Source organism: Taudactylus pleione, unplaced genomic scaffold, assembly GCF_031769625.1.
Source record: "Taudactylus pleione unplaced genomic scaffold, aTauple2 ptg000378l, whole genome shotgun sequence".
Classification (NCBI taxonomy): domain Eukaryota; kingdom Metazoa; phylum Chordata; class Amphibia; order Anura; family Myobatrachidae; genus Taudactylus; species Taudactylus pleione.
This window is the reverse complement of record NW_028284779.1, coordinates 2,161,051-2,181,580: the sequence shown is the minus strand read 5'-3', so window position 1 is coordinate 2,181,580 and position 20,530 is coordinate 2,161,051. Positions and strand designations below refer to the sequence as shown.

At 43.0% G+C, this 20,530-nt stretch overlaps 1 protein-coding gene across 3 annotated transcripts in view; it reads right to left on the bottom strand.

Annotated features, from left to right (window-relative positions):
• CMTR1 (cap methyltransferase 1) overlaps positions 1 to 20,328 on the bottom strand; it is a 58,870-nt gene extending 38,542 nt beyond the window's left edge. Inside the window, exons 1-7 of one of the 3 annotated variants that reach the window (XM_088445355.1) lie at positions 20,187 to 20,328; positions 15,365 to 15,499; positions 13,656 to 13,851; positions 12,136 to 12,270; positions 9,122 to 9,273; positions 1,130 to 1,288; positions 837 to 929 (exon numbers count right to left, since the gene is read on the bottom strand). In XM_088445355.1, coding sequence (XP_088301481.1) covers positions 837 to 929; positions 1,130 to 1,288; positions 9,122 to 9,273; positions 12,136 to 12,270; positions 13,656 to 13,851; positions 15,365 to 15,373 — 744 coding nt within the window. In that variant the 5' untranslated portion in view covers positions 15,374 to 15,499; positions 20,187 to 20,328. The remainder of the gene's footprint in view (positions 1 to 836; positions 930 to 1,129; positions 1,289 to 9,121; positions 9,274 to 12,135; positions 12,271 to 13,655; positions 13,852 to 15,364; positions 15,500 to 20,186) is intronic. The other 2 variants (XM_088445356.1, XM_088445357.1) reach the window with 2 other exon arrangements.
• Positions 20,329 to 20,530: the final 202 nt, after the last annotated feature.

Here is a 20,530-nt window from a genome sequence, read left to right as displayed (position 1 = left end):
AAAAGAGCCCAGGTCATGGAACGGAATTTTAATTAATTAATTACAATAAGCTTAGCCCAGAGGACTGGGCTCAGACATTAGCTCCTTCTAGCGTGCATAATATCTTTTACTTCAACAGTCAGCTGCCCGTACAGACGAAGAGCCGTATTCAATATGGGAGCGAAAAGTCCGTCCTGGACTTTTCGCTCCACATCGGAGCTTTTCCTGGGATCAAGTATCGGGCGTGTGCCCGCTTTATCCCCGTATTCAATTTAAAATCAGCGAAAACGGGACCCGGCGAATTGGGAGCTATGAAAAACAAAACGGGAAGTTTATTTTTAAATTACATTCTCAGGGGTGCAGGCTATTTTTTTTAAGCCTGCACCCCTAAACCCCAATTCTGCACTTTTTTTTGCCATGTAAAACATGATGAAAACTTATCGCCGTTTATTTTCAAAGACTTTTCGAACCTGCGAAAAAGTGTTTGAAATTGAATAGGGAGATAATTGAAACATGCAAAAATTATGTCATTGGCGATAATTTATCGCCGATTTTGACTTTTCGCAGCCTAATTGAATACCCCCCAAAGACTAGCCTGGAAATGAGGGAAATATATCTTACCAGTGAGGTGGCATAAGGTAGAATATGAATGCGCACACATAGGAGCCTCCTAACTCCCATTATGATTTCCACACACAGTTCAATCCCCTCATACACAGACGTGCAGCTAATAATTACACATACATATGTTTTGATCGACCAATCACAAGCCCTGTCCTATAACCCCAACCACTGTCTGACCTACCACAAGGCAGTATTCCCGCCTTCCTCACCTCGTTACCCAATCACCATTTTACCTTGCCTACTGTCATCCAATCAGACAACTCGTCAGCATCAGGAATCTCTGTGGTGCATTCTGGAAACCAGTCAACTTCTTCATAAGCTGTGGCCTGGAAGAACAAGCAGATGTTTAGACGTGTCCTTAACAGAGCGGCTGCGATCTCTCTTCATATCAGTCATCAATATCCAGAGACTAATATGGTTATTATTATCATTTAATCCACCAACACAGCCACTGGTGTACACTCCAGGATGATCTTATTCCCCTTCCCTCCATCCCAGGACCCTGTACATCGTAACCCACACTCACCTCAGGCATGTCCCTCCAGCTCACATTCAGTTCCTTCTCGAACCCTTTCAAGATGAGTCCAAGACCTCTCCGCCCTTTCTGATTGGAGGTTTCGATGATCTCCTTTCGGCCCTGACCGTACTTCCCCAAGCCTTCTCCCTCACGGAAACCCATCTTGGCCTAATCGGACAAAAACAGAAGAGTTACTCCCAAGAGGGGACACAAACCAAACAGGACTACATCAATAAAGGGAAGATATAGGGTCCACTTCATGGTATGATTACAAGTAGCTGCCACTTCCCTGGGGTGAAATCAGTGCTAGTGGTACTCTGAGGTACCTAGCGCCGGATACTTATTTATTTATTTTTTGGCTTGAGCTGCATACACACACAACGATTGAGTTACTGAACGATTTTAGTAAACTATTTTCTACCTTGAAAAAATTAACTAAAATCGTTTACTAAAGTTGTTCATTTACTATGTTCATTTAAATGTAATGAACGATTTTTATGAACTACAAACGATTTTTGCATATTAACAATGAAAATCGTTGAGTTGACAAGTCTGACTAAACTACAAAATGAACGTGCATGACCAATAATCGTTCAGCGTTTGACTCAGAAAGTGAACGATTCTTTCAAACGATTATCGTTAAGCGATAATCGTTCAAAAAATCGTGTGTATGCACCTTTAAGCTGCATACACACACAACGATTTTTTTAATGATTATCGTTAAACGATATCGTTTAACGATAATCGTTTGCAAAAATCGTTCACTTTCTGAGTCAAACGATGAACGATTATCGTTCATGCGCGTTCACGTTTGTAGTTTGTCGTTTGTAGTTCAGTCAGACTTGTCAACTCAACGATTTTCATTAAGGGAATATGCAAAAATCGTTTGTAGTTCATAAAAATCGTTCATTACATTTAAATGAACATAGTAAATGAACAACTTTAGTAAACGATTTTAGTTAATTTTTTCAAGGGAAAAAATCGTTTACTAAAATCGTTCATTAAAAAATCGTTGTGTGTGTATGCAACTTTAGTATTAATTCTTAAGCTGCATACACACACAACGATTTTGTTACCAACGATTTTATGAACGATTTTCTCTCAGATTATCTGTCAGATTTTTTAAAGTGTAATGAACGATTTTTATGAACTACAAACGATTTTTGCATATTCCCTTAATGAAAATCGTTGAGTTGACAAGTCTAACTGAACTACAAACGTGAACGCGCATGAAAGATAATCGATCATCATTTGACTCAGAAAGTGGATGATTCTTTCAAACGATTATCGTTAAACGATAATCGATCAAAAAAATTGTTGTGTGTGTATGCAGCTTAAAGCTGCATACACACACAACGATTTAGTTAATGAACGATTTTAGTAAACGATTTTTTCCCTTGAAAAAATTAACTAAAATGGTTTACTATAGTTGTTCATTTACTAAATGTAATGAACGATTTTTTAGAACTACAAACGATTTTTGCATATTAACTTACTGAAAATCGTTCAGTTGACAAGTCTGACTGAACTACAAATTACAAACTACAAACGTGAACGCGCATGAACGATAATCGTTCATCGTTTGACTCAGAAAGTGAACGATATTTTCAAACGATATCGTTTAACGATAATTGTTCAAAAAATCGTTGTGTGTGTATGCACCTTTAGAACTAGTTCAGAACCAGGAAGAAAATCAGAGACATCGTTATCAGATATGGGGAAAAAAAAAAAAAAAAGCATCTGCCCCCTGGTGGACAATTTATCATGGGGAAAATTACAGAATAATCATGAGAATTTAACAAAGCTCATAGATGGAAGCAGACCCTACTTAATTCAGCTCCCAACAGTACGTTAATATGAAGTGTCTCTGACAAATATCCCATTAAGACAGGGGCGGACAAATAAGGTACAATCATCATCCAGACAATGGGATATAAGAGGCAGCAAATATTTATAAAGGACCACTGAACCCTAAAACTGAAGAGTCCCTTCATTAAAAGCAGCAGAAGCTCCTCCCACATCTTTAGGACAGTGTCCTAGCGGGACTTCATGCTGGTCACTGGCACCGCGTGCCGCTAATCAGTTTGGCCTATACCAGCGCTCCTATTCCAACAATGACCTCCCTATTTAGGGAATATGTAAAAACAGGATTTTGGTACTTACCGATAAATCCCTTTCTCCGATTCCACAGGGGACACTGGAGTTCAAGACAGTGGGGTATAGACGGTGGTAGAGCAGAGCCTGGCACTTTAAATAATCTAAAAGTGTGACTGGCTCCTCCCCCTCTATGCCCCATCAGCCCCAGTTTAAGAACTGAGCCTGAGAGGAGACGGAGGACAAGAGAAAAGAAAACGAGGAGAAGGAGAAGACCACAGAATGGAACAAGACCGACTGAATGAGAACAGTGGAACCCATAACAGGGAACCATGCAGTCACACAACCATAGAATGAACCCAACAAAACGTCAGGTACGCAGCGCTGGGCGGGCGTCCAGTGTCCCCTGTGGAATCGGAGAAAGGGATTTATCGGTAAGTACCAAAATCCTGTTTTCTCCTTCATCCACTAGGGGACACTGGAGTTCAAGACAGTGGGGACATCCCAAAGCCAACCTCCTGGGTGGGAAGCGCGGAGAACTTGCTGACCCCTCGGCCAAACCGAAACAGGGACTGCCAAGAACAATAGGCCCAGCAGAGGCAGAGGATCAAGTGTCGTAGAGCACAGTAGACAAACACTACTCCTCAGGAGACAGTCACAGAAGAACTTCCACAACGTACGCACAGCGGAAGCCAAAATGAACAGAACGGCTGGCGAGAAAACAATCACAGTTGAGAAGCGGCTGAAAATAGACCAAACCAGACAGCTGGTAGCAGAGAGCCCCAACCAGAATCCATAGGAGAAGGGCAGAAAACGAGAAGAACTCGTGAATCGTACTAGAATCTGCACAGGAAACTGCAACAGCTGCAGACAGCAGAATCCCAGCACCGCTGGTCATAATCATATAGATAGAAGTATGACAATACCAATCAACAGATACAAAGTTGATCCTGTCCACAGACTCCCAATAAAGAGTATGCTGGGAGGTCAAAGACAAGACCGAACAATCGCTTGGAACGATCCTTGAGGTCCCACTACAACAAAGTTGTGAACCAGCGGAAAGGTTATACCATAGAAGTCTCCAACGTGTGGAGATCCCACGGAACATGAGGCAGAGGCGAATACGAGAGGATGGAGACTACAATTCCGTTCAGAGGGTCAGACAGCAGTATAACCCATACTGAAAACAGGGATAAAAAGACAACTTCCAACCTGATGGAAGTGCGTAGTCAGTACCAACTGCCGGCCCGAACATAGTGTGAAAACAACCAGGAACTTAGCAGTAAAGGAGCACGAATGTAACCCCACCCAGGGAGAGCTACCAATAGAGGGAAGCATCCCACACAGCAAGGCCAGGGCAGCAGGACAACCATGCAAGTACCCGTCAGGTACCTATTAGTGTGATAAAATATCAACAGATACTGAACAGGAAAACCCAACCAGGCCCCCTGCGTGGAACATAGTGACTGTCACACTTATGTAAAGATGTGCACTAGCCCAGAGATGCGCTTTGGTCCATAACCCCAACAGACTCTAGTAGAATAGTGTCGCTAATCTCAATGTACAAACTATGCACCCACACACCAGGGAAACTCTAAAGTGTAGAGCCAACTGATTAAAAGAGCAGAGGGCTGCTAGGACAGCCGCTAGGCTCCGTAAGGGAGATTAACGTTATGTATGTCAGGTTGCATGAAATAGGAACATCTTCCTAGGCATTAGTGAGGTAAGCTCTTACCTGTGAGCGACCAGAAGCACTCTGGACGCTATGTAGAATGTCACTGACCTTTTATCACACAGCAACCCGCCATGTTAGGTATAAAGAGTAGCTTCAGCGGGCTAAGACCAATGCTCCACAGCATGGACCTTAGTCTGGAGAAGTGCAGTAGAAATTACTGTGGAAACTAATAAAATGTTAGTGGAGACAAGGTGGTCGTATAACAGGACTCTGGGCGGCCCAAGGCCTCATGGTATGAATTGTACCTAAGGGCCCTTTTGAGACTCATTTTATTGAGATATGCGACAAAAATATGGAGTACCGGAATAGATACTGAGAAGGGTACCTGTTCGGAAATATTAATACAAGTGCACCACTGTAGTTGTAATGAGAATAGATCCCCCGAATGGGGCGCGCCCCAGGACATGTATAGGGACCATACTGGAAGCAATGCCCAGGGAATTGTGACTATCACTATGTAAGCTGCAGAACATGACTCTAGTTTATAGAACCACCATATAATAGGAATGGATATAGCCTACAGCTTATGGTAAACCCAGACGGCTACGCATCCGTGGAATAATAGGTAAACCTAATGAATGTGGAAGTATAAACATTATATATTCATACACACACACACAACCCAATTTCTAGGGAGAGATAGTGTAAAGCGGAGTCATTGTACCAACTACCGCATCAGGAGCGTCCAGCCTCCAATCGTAGCATCTTTAATTATGCTAGTATGTTATGGTAAGGATAAGACGCGATATCCACATATGCATACGTGTACCTACATACAAGTTTAGTAGGCGACGATAATATTTAAAATAGAACCTGAGCATAATTAGCGCCATGGAAGGACAAATTCACTCCAGCATGTATATATTCTAAAGCAGGGCTGGTATAAAATACAACATATACTAATATATACATATATATATATATATATATATAGACACACACACACATATATATACCGTGGCTTACCTCCACGCCGGGAGGCTGCTCATGTGGCCATCATTCTGTTATGGCGTAGAGGCAAGATGTGTTAGCAGCGTGCTGTCCCAGACTGGTGTCGTTCCTGGGACTTCTGTTACTGGTGTACTCGCCTTATATATTATGAGCGTGCGTGCTTCAGGTGAGCTATTTTAGCTCCAGATTGACCCGTTTTTCGAAGAGGGAATCAAAAAGACGATCTCAGTTTAGGCAGAGTAGCTAGTACACCATGGAGTAACCTTCACAGGCTATGATATCAGGCCATTAGATTAAGCTAGGCACCCTTTGTTATAAAGCCAAGGGGAAGCCTGACAGTGGGTAATACCCTGCGCTGCAATGGCGGCACTGTGTCCCGTCAGCCCAGCGCCTCTAGCCGGGAATGTGCACCGGCTGAGTAACTGGCCCCTCTCAGAACCGCATAACGCGGTGTTTTAGTGCAAACAGGGGTTTAGGCTAGTTCCCATTCTGCTAACAACTAGCTATGCACAGTAGCTAGCACTATACAGAACTGGAAGGTTTTAAAACCAGCCTATAATGTAGTATATGTGCTGGCACCTATATAAGCCTACAGCACCTGGTATTCCCAGGTGGTCTCCCATCGAAGTACTAACCAGGCCTGACCCTGCTTAGCTTCCAAAATCAGACGAGATAGAGCGTGTTCAGGGTTATGAGGCATAAGCCTGGGGATGGGACGCAATAATGTGCTAACCCTGGTTACGGGTAAGCTATAACCATAATTTTTGGCCCCAGCAACCAGAACAATGACTAGTACAAGTACTATACATACTCTATATCTTTAATTAGGTTAAGCCAGGTGCCCTTTGTTATAGAACCAAGGGGAAGCCATGACAGGGGGGTAACACCCGTTGCTTGCAAACTCCACACAGCTAGGACCACGGTGGGAAGAGAACCCACGACCTCACTGCTGCGAGGCAGCAACGCTAACCACTACACTGTCTGGCAAAATGGCGGGACCGTGTCCCGTCAGCACAGCGTATTTAGCTGGGAATACTCCTGTCATACAGTGACGGACATCCCTTTATTTACAGAAGCACTCCCAAAAAGAGGGGGGTCTCGTAGGAGACCAGTGCTAAAGCACTCCCTGCTGCAGGTAGTGCACTGAGCTATACTGCTTGTGTGCAGGTAGATACTGCTGCCCATAATAGGGAAGCAGGGGCGCTGTTGTAGTCGCTGGACTGTATGCATTCCTGAATTACCACGCTGTGTGAGCCACTGATATACTCCAGTCAACACAGCGCTACTTGCCCCCGCAGTAGAAACGCATAAAAGCGGAGTAGTTGAAGGTCCAGCCGGTGCCGATAACACGGGAGGAGCGATCATGGCTCCTACACAAGCGAGGGGGGCTTAATCATCATTTGGAGGAGCGGGCATGTAAAGTTGCTCAGCACAGCCAGGAGCTGCGTAACGCAGCGTCTCCTCCTGTTAATAGATGAGAGCTGCTAATCGCTAAGGCAGTGCTGCATTATGCCTAGCCCGAATACTGAAATGGAGGGCCCAGGTCTGTAGCGCGTGGAGTGCGCGCCACCGGAAAGCCTCCTCCCTGTACAAGCACTGCAACAGTGCCCGCACTTCCCTGCAAGAGACAACACAGCATACAGGGCGGGAGGGTGCGCGGTGCAACGGAGACCTCACCGCTGTCAGCCTACTAACAGCCATGCTGGGGAAGGGGCAAGAGACCCGGACTCTGCCGATTTCAGCTATGGCGGGTCCTGTCTTCCAGCCTATCTCCTGAGCAGGGGGGGGAGTCAGCGCTTGCCCACCTGTGTTGGAACTGACTGCTGGCATTGCTCAGGCAGGATGTTCCAGAGCGTTGTACAGGGAAGCGGCATTATTACAGTGAGCCGCTTACTAACCTCAGGGATGCTGCTGCAGTGCAGACTACATGAGGGGGGATCCCGTACAAAGGCGCAGCTGTGCTCATTAGCTCTAACCGCAGCACGGCACGCGCTGTCCTTGAGCCCAGCGTTTTGGCCTTGGCCGGGTTGCCGCTAAGCCCCGCCCCCATTAATGGCGGTAAATCAACCCCGTCTCGCTAACGGGGACTCTGCACTACTAGCGCTATGTTATCTTCCAGCCTCTCTCTCTAGGCAGGCATAGCGCTGTGAGAGCCAGCGTCGGTGCTTCTTCAAATAAGCACCGGCACAGCAACCAACCGCTAAGAGCGCTGTACCGCGCTCTACAGCGGCTAATGAGCATAAGCCAGCGCCGGTGCTTTCATACAAGCACCAGCGCGGCAACTTAGAGCCGCGTTGAGCGGCTCCTTAAGCCCCGCCCCAGCCCCGTTATGCAGGGCTATAATAGCGGGGCTGCAGACTCCTGTTATGGTAGCAGTGGGACGCAGCAGTCTCCCTCCTTGCATATAGGAGTGAGGAGCAGGCGTCTTCAATGACAGCTGCGGCTAGCACCGCGCTGTCACCAACGTAGAGGGGCCTCTTGCTTTATCCATCCCCTCATTTAAATAGGAGAGGGGGAACAGTGGCTAGGCTAAGCCAGAGACCCGGACGCTGACTGCCGAGTGCAGCAGCGGGTCTCATCAGCAGCTCCGACACTGCCTGTTTACTGGCAGGGGGAAGGAGGATGTGTAACAGCCGCGCAGCTCGCGCTGTCCTGAGCCCAGCATTTTCGCCCACCACTCCAGCTAGTCAGGAGTGGTGGGATATACTTACGGGCTGTTGCGGCTGGGATGCTGGGCTGAGGGGACGGCGAGGAACCCGGACACATGCCGGTGTCAGCAGTGGCGGGTCCTCGCAGGGTCCGATGACTCCATCTGCTGGTGCCCCCTCCTCAGGGTCACCGGACACAGGCTGCAGTAGCCGTGTGGTGCCCTCCCGGCGGCTCCCCGTAGCAGGCAGACTGTCACAGCAAGCAGTCTGCCTGTCCTCAATGCTTGTTTAAATAAAAAATATGAAAAAGGCTGGAGACAGCCAGATGTGCGACCAGCTCTCTCGGGCACATTCTAAAAACTGGGGCTGATGGGGCATAGAGGGGGAGGAGCCAGTCACACTTTTAGATTATTTAAAGTGCCAGGCTCTGCTCTACCACCGTCTATACCCCACTGTCTTGAACTCCAGTGTCCCCTAGTGGATGAAGGAGAAACAATGATTATCAGAGCATAATAAAATATGTGTATAATCCCCCTGACTGGAGGAGGGGGGGACAAGTAGTTTAGTAATTACCATGAGCCTCTGAGAGACGCTGTTAAACATGGAGTAATTAGAAGATGTTCCTTCTGCCGGTGGGTCTGCGGTGCTCGCTTTACCCCCAAGCCCGAAAACCGGTCTCTTCTCATCGATCTCACTGTCGGAGCCAGTACCGCTTGTGGAAGACTCTGGGGAAGCAGAGTGTTAAACATAACATTTACAGTCTGAGGAAATAGTACAGTCCTCTATGTGATATGACGTTACAGTACGGGCAGATCTTATATATAGGCAGGTAAATGAACAGAGTCTAAGGGCCCACGCATGGGCCGATCAGGACAATTTTTCATGTAAGTTGTAGGCCGAGCACCTCGATGTTTTGCCTAACGATTATATGGAGCCCATGATGGGACGGCCAGAGTGGGGAGCTGATGAGGAGGAACAGGAAGTGTAGGAGGAGTCTCGCAGCAGCAGGTCATGGCTGACCGCAGGGGGGGAGTCAATTAAGGTGTGTGTGTGCGTGGTGAAGTAGGCGCAAATGGGAGGGGAGAGGAAGGATTCACAGATTGAGCCTGATTCAGAGCCGAACGCAAACCGCACGCATGGGCGACGTCTCAGTAGTTAAGCAATTTTTTTTTTTTTACAACTGCACAAATTTTTTTAAAATACATATGGTGCATGCTTTACATAGAGTGGGCACAAAGGCGCTGCTGCGATCCCGAGACACGGTATGGATAAGTGATGGGCGTTCCTGGACGGTGGTTAGAAATGTATGAAAACTGGTCCTGAGAGAGCATAGGTTGGAGTTGATGATAGGTGTAGCTGAGAGAGCATAGGTTGGAGTTGATGGGTGTAGCTGAGAGAGCATAGGTTGGAATGGATGATCGGTGTAGCTGAGAGAGCATAGGTTGGAGTGGATGATCGGTGTAGCTGAGAGAGCATAGGTTGGAGTGGATGATCGGTGTAGCTGAGAGAGCATAGGTTGGAATGGATGATCGGTGTAGCTGAGAGAGCATAGGTTGGAATGGATGATCGGTGTAGCTGAGAGAGCATAGGTTGGAATGGATGATCGGGGTAGCTGAGAGAGCATAGGTTGGAATGGATGATCGGGGTAGCTGAGAGAGCATAGGTTGGAATGGATAATAGGTGCAGCTGAGATAGCATAGGTTGGAATTGATGATAGGTTTAGGATGGCGATGTGTGTGAATTATCTAACAATGTAATATAGCCATGGAATAAAAATAAGAGGAGAGAAATCCAGGTGACCTAAACACTTCTATCAAAATGTGCAGTGCAAAATGTATTCCTGACCAGATTCATCCACAACAGAAAACATGGCTCAGGTATATGGCTATATCTTGGGATTTTGTAGTCACACAAAGACTGGGGAAGATACCACAAAGTTCCAGGTATCTAGTGAGAGTAACGCTGGGTACACTTTACATTCCCTGCTGCCAAGATGGTGTTACATGGTTTGTTATCTTCTGTGTTTCACCCCAGGCAGGAAAGAGGAACTGCAACGGTTGGGATAGGTGCAGGGTGCTAGAATGAAGACTATAAAGCTAGGTGCACACTTGTCCAATTCTTATCCATAACAACTTCAGACCAACTGGTTTGTCAGACATTGGCAGAGTGTGTACGCTCACAAGACCTCTGGTTTCATACAATCTTGGCCTTCTGGTCTGGTGAAAAGATTTCTAAACCTGATGACAAATCAGGAGACCAGAACGCCAATCACCAGACCAATGTAGAAGTGTGCACTCTCCTGAAGGTGCCCACACACATAGCGATGTGTTCTCAATCTCACGATGTGTACGATTTCCCCTGAACTCTCCCCAGGCAGCTCCCCGACAGTCATGGTCACGATTTGGAGTAAAAAATGTCCAATCTGACTTAAGATCTATCGTTCATCCAGTGCATTGTTTCCCAGATTGGCAAATCTGCCCTACAGCACGGTGGATTTGAAGATGCGAGGTACGACGAGCGGGGAAGCGCATCGGCATCGTGATCGTGAGTGGATATACACGATTTGCCCATATTTTTACACGATTTGTCGAAATCGGGTAAAAAAATGGCTATGTGTGTGGGCACCTTGAGACTGGTTTGTCCAATTATTCTCCCAATTCATCCTAGTGAGCGGCAGCCGGTCTGCCAAAGATTGGAAGGGTGTGTACGGTGACACAATCCTTTCAGCAGACTGTGTCAGCAGATGCAGATTGGAGGTCTGCCGAAATATTGGACAAGTGTGTGCGCTTGGATTGGATGTAGAATCTGCGACCAGGTCTGCAGAAGGATTGTATAAACAGTCTGATCTCCTGAAAATTGGACAAGTGTGTACCAAGCTTTAGTGTTTTTAAAATGTTCTTGCTCTATGTTTGTATAATAGTTCTATGTATGTTATTAGATATAACGCTTGCTGACTGTTGACATAGTCCAGATTTTTATATATAGTCCATATACAATATTTTTGGGGTGTACAGTCTTATGTTTGTAATTATAACCCCCCCTTCCCTCCAATCATATCGATTTGTTAATTGAACACGTCTGCAACTTCTGGGGCGCACAACACTGCTGTTTGGATAGATTGTTACAGATTATAATTCTACTAATTAGGCCAATCCGATGCAGCAGTCTTCTGTATTGTGATACTAAAGATTTTCATTGGTAGGAACCAAGCCCGTCCTGAGAAGAGACGACTCACATCAGCTCCAATCTCATTTCCATACACTCCGCCAAGCGGCATCACCCAAAGCTGCTGGAAGTCACTCTCATTCACGTCTGGCGCTAAACACTGTAAATAACATAATACGTCTTGTACTTTCTTCCTACGTCTTCTGTTATATTGTGGGTGTGTGTGCGTGTGACTGTCACACACACGCTGTCACTTCTGCTCATCCTTTCTAGTGTGTAAACGTTTAAATGAAATGCGGCATATTGATGTATTTCTGGCAGCCGTGTTTTAGTGGACCCTGTGCAAGGAGGGATGGTGGGATCAGTATTCCGCGCAGTGACAGCACCGCGCCAGGTAGAACACACTGAAACGCAAGACTTGCCTTGGGTGCCATGATTGCTGTGCTGAGTGTCATCATCCGAGGTTGAGCTCAGGTTGAGCCCCAATTCCTCTATGCGCTTCTTCTGTCGGGCGCTGGTCGGGATTTCTCGCTCAGCTCGTCTCTTCATTCTCACTTCTGGACGGGTAAAGAATATAGTGTTAAGAGCCTTGAGGAACGCGCACGTTGTAAGAGCAACATCTAATCACAAACTTATTAGTCGTAAAGCAGAGCTCCGGCCAAGTGTGATTTCTCAAATTTAAAAAGAAAAAGTATGTAAGATGATTTAATTAGTTTGCCGTTAAATCTTATTCTTCGCCGTACATCAATCGTAAAACACCACCTACTTCTATGCCATCTTAAACCCTTCGCTGCCAAGCCAGGACATCTTACATCCGGCAAAGTGGTGATGCAACTAGGAACAAAATAAATCATAGCAGATAAACCATAGCAAAACATGTCCTATTATGGATGTGTAGGTCCATCTCGCCATTGGCATCAACTAAAAGTATTTAACCGTAATACCCAATCCCTTTTTCTACATCTGCCAACGCACTGGGGACTTCCTAAACCCTTCATTTACAGTAGGTTAGGTATGGAAGTAGAGGCCATTTGTAGACCAGATCTTAAAGTGTTTTGCTCCTAGAGGCTGCTGATAACCAATCCACAGTGCACAGTCTACGTAAGGGTTGACAAAATTAGAGTTATGGTAGACTTACCTAAATAACTCCTTTTCTTCAAGGTCAATAGGGTTTCACAGGGATACCATAGGAATATTATGGTTGGAAGACCAGGCACCAAACAATTAAAGCTCTGACTCCCAGAATGCCTCGGGTCCTCCTCCATATATACCCCGCCCCTAGCCATAGGACTTCAGTTTAGTTAACAAACCTCAAGGCAGGAGAAGGAAAAGAGGAGAAGGAAGAGCAATCGTACACCAGAAACACCCTTACACCATATGAGGGAATCTGTTACCGAAAGAAAAATAACCCAATGAAGCCAGGTGCATCAGGGTGGGTGCCCTGTGACCCTAATTTTCTTCTTCGGGGTCCATAGGGATCCACAGGCATCCGATGCAGTCTGGGTCGCAGCATTGCTTCTAGCTAAGCTCAGCTGCGACCCGCCGAAATCACCAGCTCAATTACTGAAATTGCGGCCCGGCGGAGGCAGATGCAGGACATGCGTCTTAATTCAGATGCTTGGTACTGCCAACTCAAAACATAAAATAAATCATAAAATAAAATCTTAGGACTGCCTAAGCAGTCCCCTGTTACAAAGGTGCATCTGAGTCCTGGCGCACCAAACGAACAGACTGAAATCCTATGACTGTTTGGTGCCTGGTCTTAAAACCATAATATCCCCATAGTATCCCTATGGACCCCGAAGAAGAAACCCATGTTCATTTGGATAACCCACAGCCTGCCGATATGGCCGGTGAGAAAGCAGAAATTATATAAGCTTGTAGATCGGTCACCAGAATCATCACAGAACGGATGACAGGGATCGGTGACCTTTACTCTTACCATTATGTAACGCTAGAAGGATAAGGTGCAGTTTAGCAAGGCCTGCGGTGATAGCCAAGAGCGTAGTCTGGATTCCTTGTAGGCTGGTGGTATAAAGGCAGACATAACGCGGCCAGTAGTAGTAGTACGGTGTCAAGACAGCGATATAGTAGGGAAAGGCGGATAACCTCTCCCTGTCCGGGGCAGCATTGCAAAGCTGGAGAAAGGAAAACCTTTAAGCTGGAAATTACTTTTTCATTACCTGAATAACTTACTATATCTTCAGTTAGGATAACAAAACAATTGCATTTTAGGAGCGAAAAAATTCCCCAAATAGTCTTGGCGTGTGTGCAAAACGTTGGGCGTCCCAACACCATCCTTACTTACAGGGAGCAATCCGCCACGGTATGGAAGGCATACTACTTAAGGGGGAGCATCTAGTTTGTCCATCCATGGTCGACGTTTCCAAATGTCTCCATGGCAGATGAGGGGTTAATCTAGCATAGGAGGAGTTTTATTAGCAGTTCTGTTGATGCGTAACCCTAGAATGTTTTCTGTGTCCTGGACACCCCATGCTCCAGAGGACACTTCAGGCTGCAACTCAACAGCAGACCTTGAGTTCACCTCCTATGCAGGGCCCAGCAGAAAGACAGGGGTTATAGAGAGGAAGAGGAGGCAGGTACCGCCTTCCCCCTCACATCCCTACCATGGGCTGCCACCTAGTGGTAAAAACCCACACCCCTACTCTCATATCATTTATATAAAAGCCTTCACACACTGACAAAACAGTTTTACATCAAAATTCAGAAACATTAAATTGGACTTATCAGTAAAAAAAATTTTTTAAATATATCAATGAATAGTAAATCTCTTCTCGATAAAGTTGTCAGTTCCTCAACTGCAATGTGCCACACATACGCAAAATTTGCATAAAATTGGAATTAAAAAAAAAAAATTAAAATCAAAAACGGATTTATTTGATTTAAATTAGATTTTTTGGGATTTAAAAAGGATTTTTTTATTAACTTTTTTTAAGTAAATGTTTTTAATTCTTAAACTATTATTTAAAAATATATATTTTTTTTAAATCCTATTAAAATCAAATAAATCAGTTTTTGATTTTTTTTTTTTTTTTAAATCCAATTTTATGCAACCCTGCAATCTATACTAAACTTTCATCCACCTGCCCTCTGCTAACAATGCCAAATAGAAACAGCATTTGATTCTCACAGGAGTAATGTTCTCGAGGATCCGAACACTGTGCATCGGGGAGTTGAGACCTTGTGTTGCAGGACATAAATGCATCAGGGTTATTCATTTTTATACAAAACAAATGAAATAGATAAGGTTTAAGAGGGCAAAGTGGTGGCTTTATGCAGATCTTTACCCTCCTAGGCCAACAGCAAAAGACCTCTGATGGATTATCATCTACCGCCTATCAGCCGCTGATGTCACCAGGGTATACAGTGAATACAGCATCATAGTTCAGGCCACGGTAACACAACAGCATGTTTTTGGAACTGAGAGAATAGTGATCTGTGATGATTGCAGCAGGAGGACTGTTCCGCAATAACTATGAAGCATTAAAGAAAAATAAAGATGACCATCAGCTCAGGGTCAGTGATGATTGACTACGCACACCCAGGGAAAATATCAATTGTAGGAAAAAGTGCATATTTGCAGATGTTACAATGTTTGGTGCAGCACAACAAAGCAACTTTATTACTTACAGGGCGCATGGGAGGCGGGTCAGACAGTGAGTGAATTCCCAGGTGGCACTGATTGTATGCTTTCCTTCAGGGCATCACCAGCGTCTGGGATGGAGCACTATGCGGCTGAGCCAGGATGAGAGGCGGAGGAGTTTCCTGTACAGATATAAGAGAAGCTCAGTGTCTCCACAAAACCTCACCCAAAATAATATAAACAATTTAAAGGATTTTTTTATTGAACAAAGAAACCAATGTGTAAACCACAGGACAGGGATTTGAGGCATCAAAATGTACATCTTCGGGCTTTATTACACTGTATCTTCACTGTACCCAATGACACTATGGGGCCAGTGTGGGGTTGAAAAAGTCTGCCATAATTGCTCCTGCTATGTGTGTATGGAAATGAATATCTATCTTCGCGTGTGTGTTTATTATAAATATCAAAAAGAGATGTATATATTAAATGGGGGTAGCCACACTTTAGTCATACAGTATATATATTATATTGGGAGTTGGGACACTTTAAAAAAAAAATTATATATATATATTAAATACGGGGGAACACACATTAGTATAGAGAAATATATTCCTTATATAAGGAGTACACACACAAAAAAATGTATATATATACATATACACAGTACATATCGGTTACAGAGAGGAGATAGATAGATATCAGTGTGTTTTAGCATACAGTGTACCATCATGGTGGTGTGTAGCTATATATGGGGTATATACAGACACTATAGAGAGATGTGTAAGCTATATATGGGGTATATAAAGACACTATAAAGAAATGTGTAAGCTACATATGGGGTATATACAGACACTATAGAGACATGAAAGCTATATATGGGGTATATACAGACACTATAGAGAGACGTGTAAGCTATATATGGGGTATATACAGATCATATAAAGAGATGTGTAAGCTATATATGGGGTATATACAGACACTATAGAGAGATGTGCAAGCTATATATGGGGTATATACAGACACTATAGAGAGATGTGTAGCTATATACAGACACTATAGAGAGAGGTGTAAGCTATATATGGGGTATATACAGACACTATAGAGAGCTATGTAAGCTATATATGGGGTATATACAGACACTATAGAGAGATGTGTAAGCTATATATGGGGTATATACAGACACTATAGAGAGATGAGTAAGCTATATATGGGGTATATACAGACACTATTGAGAGACATGTAAAGATATATATGGGGTATATACAAACACTATAGAAAGACGTGTAAGCTATATATGGGGTATATACAGACACTATAGAGATGTGTAAGCTATATATGGGGTATATACACACACTATAGAGAGAAGTGTAGCTATATATGGGGTATATACAGACACTATAGAGATATGTGTAAGCTATATGTGGGGTATATACAGACACTATAGAGATGTGTAAGCTATATGTGGGGTATATACAGACACTATAGAGATGTGTAGCTATATATGGGGTATATACAGACACTATAGAGATGTGTAGCTATATATGGGGTATATACAGACACTATAGAGAGATGTGTAAGCTATATATGGGGTATATACAGACACTATAGAGAGATGTGTAAGCTATAAATGGGGTATATACAGACACTATAGAGAGAGGTGTAGATGCATATGGGGTATATACAGACACTATAGAGAGATGTGTAGCTATATATGGGGTATATACAGACACTATAGAGATGTGTAAGCTATATATGGGGCATATACACACACTATAGATAGAAGTGTAGCTATATATGGGGTATATACAGACAATATAGAGATGTGTAAGCTATATATGGGGTATATACAGACACTATAGAGATGTGTAAGCTATATATGGGGTATATACAGACACTAGAGATGTGTAAGCTATATATGGGGTATATACACACACTATAGATAGATGTGCAAGCTATATATGGGGTACATACAGACACTATAGAGACACGTGTAAGCTATATATGGGGTATACAGACACTATAGAAATGTGTAAGCTATATACAGACACTATAGAGATGTGTAGCTATATATAGGGTATATACAGAAACTATAGAAAGATGTGTAGATGTATATGGGGTAAATACACACACTATAGAGAGATGTGTAGCTATATATGGGGTATATACAGACACTATAGAGAGATGTGTAAGCTATATGTGGGGTATATACAGACACTATAGAGATGTGTAAGCTATATGTGGGGTATATACAGACACTATAGAGATGTGTAAGCTATATGTGGGGTATATACAGACACTATAGAGATGTGTAAGCTATATGTGGGGTATATACAGACACTATAGAGATGTGTAAGCTATATGTGGGGTATATACAGACACTATAGAGATGTGTAAGCTATATGTGGGGTATATACAGACACTATAGAGATGTGTAAGCTATATATGGGGTATATACAGACACTATAGAGATGTGTTAGCTATATGTGGGGTATATACAGACACTATAGATAGATGTGTAGCTATATATGGGGTATATACAGACACTATAGAGAGATGTGTAAGCTATATGAGGGGTATATACAGACACTATAGAGATATGTGTAAGCTATATGTGGGGTATATACAGACACTATAGAGATGTGTAAGCTATATGTGGGGTATATACAGACACTATAGAGAGATGTGTAAGCTATAAATGGGGTATATACAGACACTATAGAGAGATGTGTAGATGCATATGGGGTATATACAGACACTATAGAGAGATGTGTAAGCTATATACAGACACTATAGAGAGATGTGTAGCTATATATGGGGTATATACAGACAATATAGAGATGTGTAAGCTATATATGGGGTATATATATACAGACACTATAGAGATGTGTAAGCTATATATGGGGTATATACAGACACTAGAGATGTGTAAGCTATATATGGGGTATATACACACACTATAGATAGATGTGCAAGCTATATATGGGGTACATACAGACACTATAGAGACACGTGTAAGCTATATATGGGGTATACAGACACTATAGAAATGTGTAAGCTATATACAGACACTATAGAGATGTGTAGCTATATATAGGGTATATACAGAAACTATAGAAAGATGTGTAGATGTATATGGGGTATATACATACACTATAGAGAGCTGTGTAAGCTATATATGGGGTATATACAGACACTATAGAGAGATATGTAGCTATATATGTGGTATATACAGACACTATAGAGAGATGTGTAAGCTATATGTGGGGTATATACAGACACTATAGAGATGTGTAAGCTATATGTGGGGTATATACAGACACTATAGAGATGTGTAAGCTATATATCGGGTATATACAGACACTATAGAGATGTGTAAGCTATATATGGGGTATATACAGACACTATAGATAGATGTGTAGCTATATATGGGGTATATACAGACATTATAGAGAGATGTGTAAGCTATATATGGGTTATATACAGACACTATAGAGAGATGTGTAAGCTATAAATGGGGTATATACAGACACTATAGAGAGCTATGTAAGCTATATATGGGGTATATACAGACACTATAGAGAGATGTGTAGCTATATATGGGGTATATACAGACACTATAGAGAGATGTGTAGCTATATATGGGGTATATACAGACACTATAGAGAGATGTGTAGCTATATATGTGGTATATACAGACACTATAGAGATATGTAAGCTATATATGGGGTATATACAGACACTATAGAGAGATGTGTAGCTATATATGGGGTATATACAGACACTATAGAGAGATGTGTAGCTATATATGTGGTATATACAGACACTATAGAGAGATGTGTAGCTATATATGGGGTATATACAGACACTATAGAGAAATGTGTAGCTATATATGGGGTATATACAGACACTATAGAGAGATGTGTAAGATATATATGGGGTATATACAGACACTATAGAGAGATGTGTAGCTATATATGTGGTATATACAGACACTATAGAGAGGTGTGTAAGATATATATGGGGTATATACAGACACTATAGAGAGGTGTGTAAGATATATATGGGGTATATACAGACACTATAGAGAGATGTGTAAGCTATATATGGGGTATATACAAACACTATAGAGATGTGTAAGCTATATATGGGGTATATACAGACACTATAGAGATGTGTAAGCTATATATGGGGTATATACAGACACTATAGAGATGTGTAAGCTATATATGGGGTATATACAGACACTATAGAGATGTGTAAGCTATATATGGGGTATATACAGACACTATAGAGATGTGTAAGATATATATGGGGTATATACAGACACTATAGAGAGATGTGTAAGCTTATATGGGGTATATACAGACACTATAGAGATACGTGTATGATATATATGGGGTATATACAGACACTATAGAGATGTGTAAGCTATATATGGGGTATATACAGACACTATAGAGAGATGTGTAAGCTTATATGGGGTATATACAGACACTATAGAGATACGTGTATGATATATATGGGGTATATACAGACACTATAGAGATACGTGTATGATATATATGGGGTATATACAGACACTATAGAGATGTGTAAGCTATATATGGGGTATATACAGACACTATAGAGAGATGTGTAAGCTTATATGGGGTATATACAGACACTATAGAGATACGTGTATGATATATATGGGGTATATACAGACACTATAGAGATACGTGTATGATATATATGGGGTATATACAGACACTATAGAGACATGTGTAAGATATATATGCGGTATACAGATACTATATATGTAGTCGCACACTATATAGAGATGTAGTATAGGTGATACATAGGTCACATATAGGGTACAGGCCGTACACTGACGGTCACTCCGCGACCGAGGCTCCGGTTTCGTTCTCCGGCTGTTCGTGTTTCCTCCTCTGACACTCGGGTCCTTCGGTCACCCGGCGTCTCTGCGTGACGTCACCAGGGCTGCCCCACACAGCGCCTGCTTACAGACTACTGCTACTCCCATTGTATTACACTACACAGTGCATAATACATAATACATAATACCTGCTCTGCACAGTACAAAGCTCTTATATAGTATCTGTGGTAACGTTGTACCCAGTACCCGTGTATAGTGTCCTGTACTCTCTATATAGTATCTGTGGTACCATATTGTACCCAGTACCTGTGCCTAGTGTCCTGTACTCTCTATA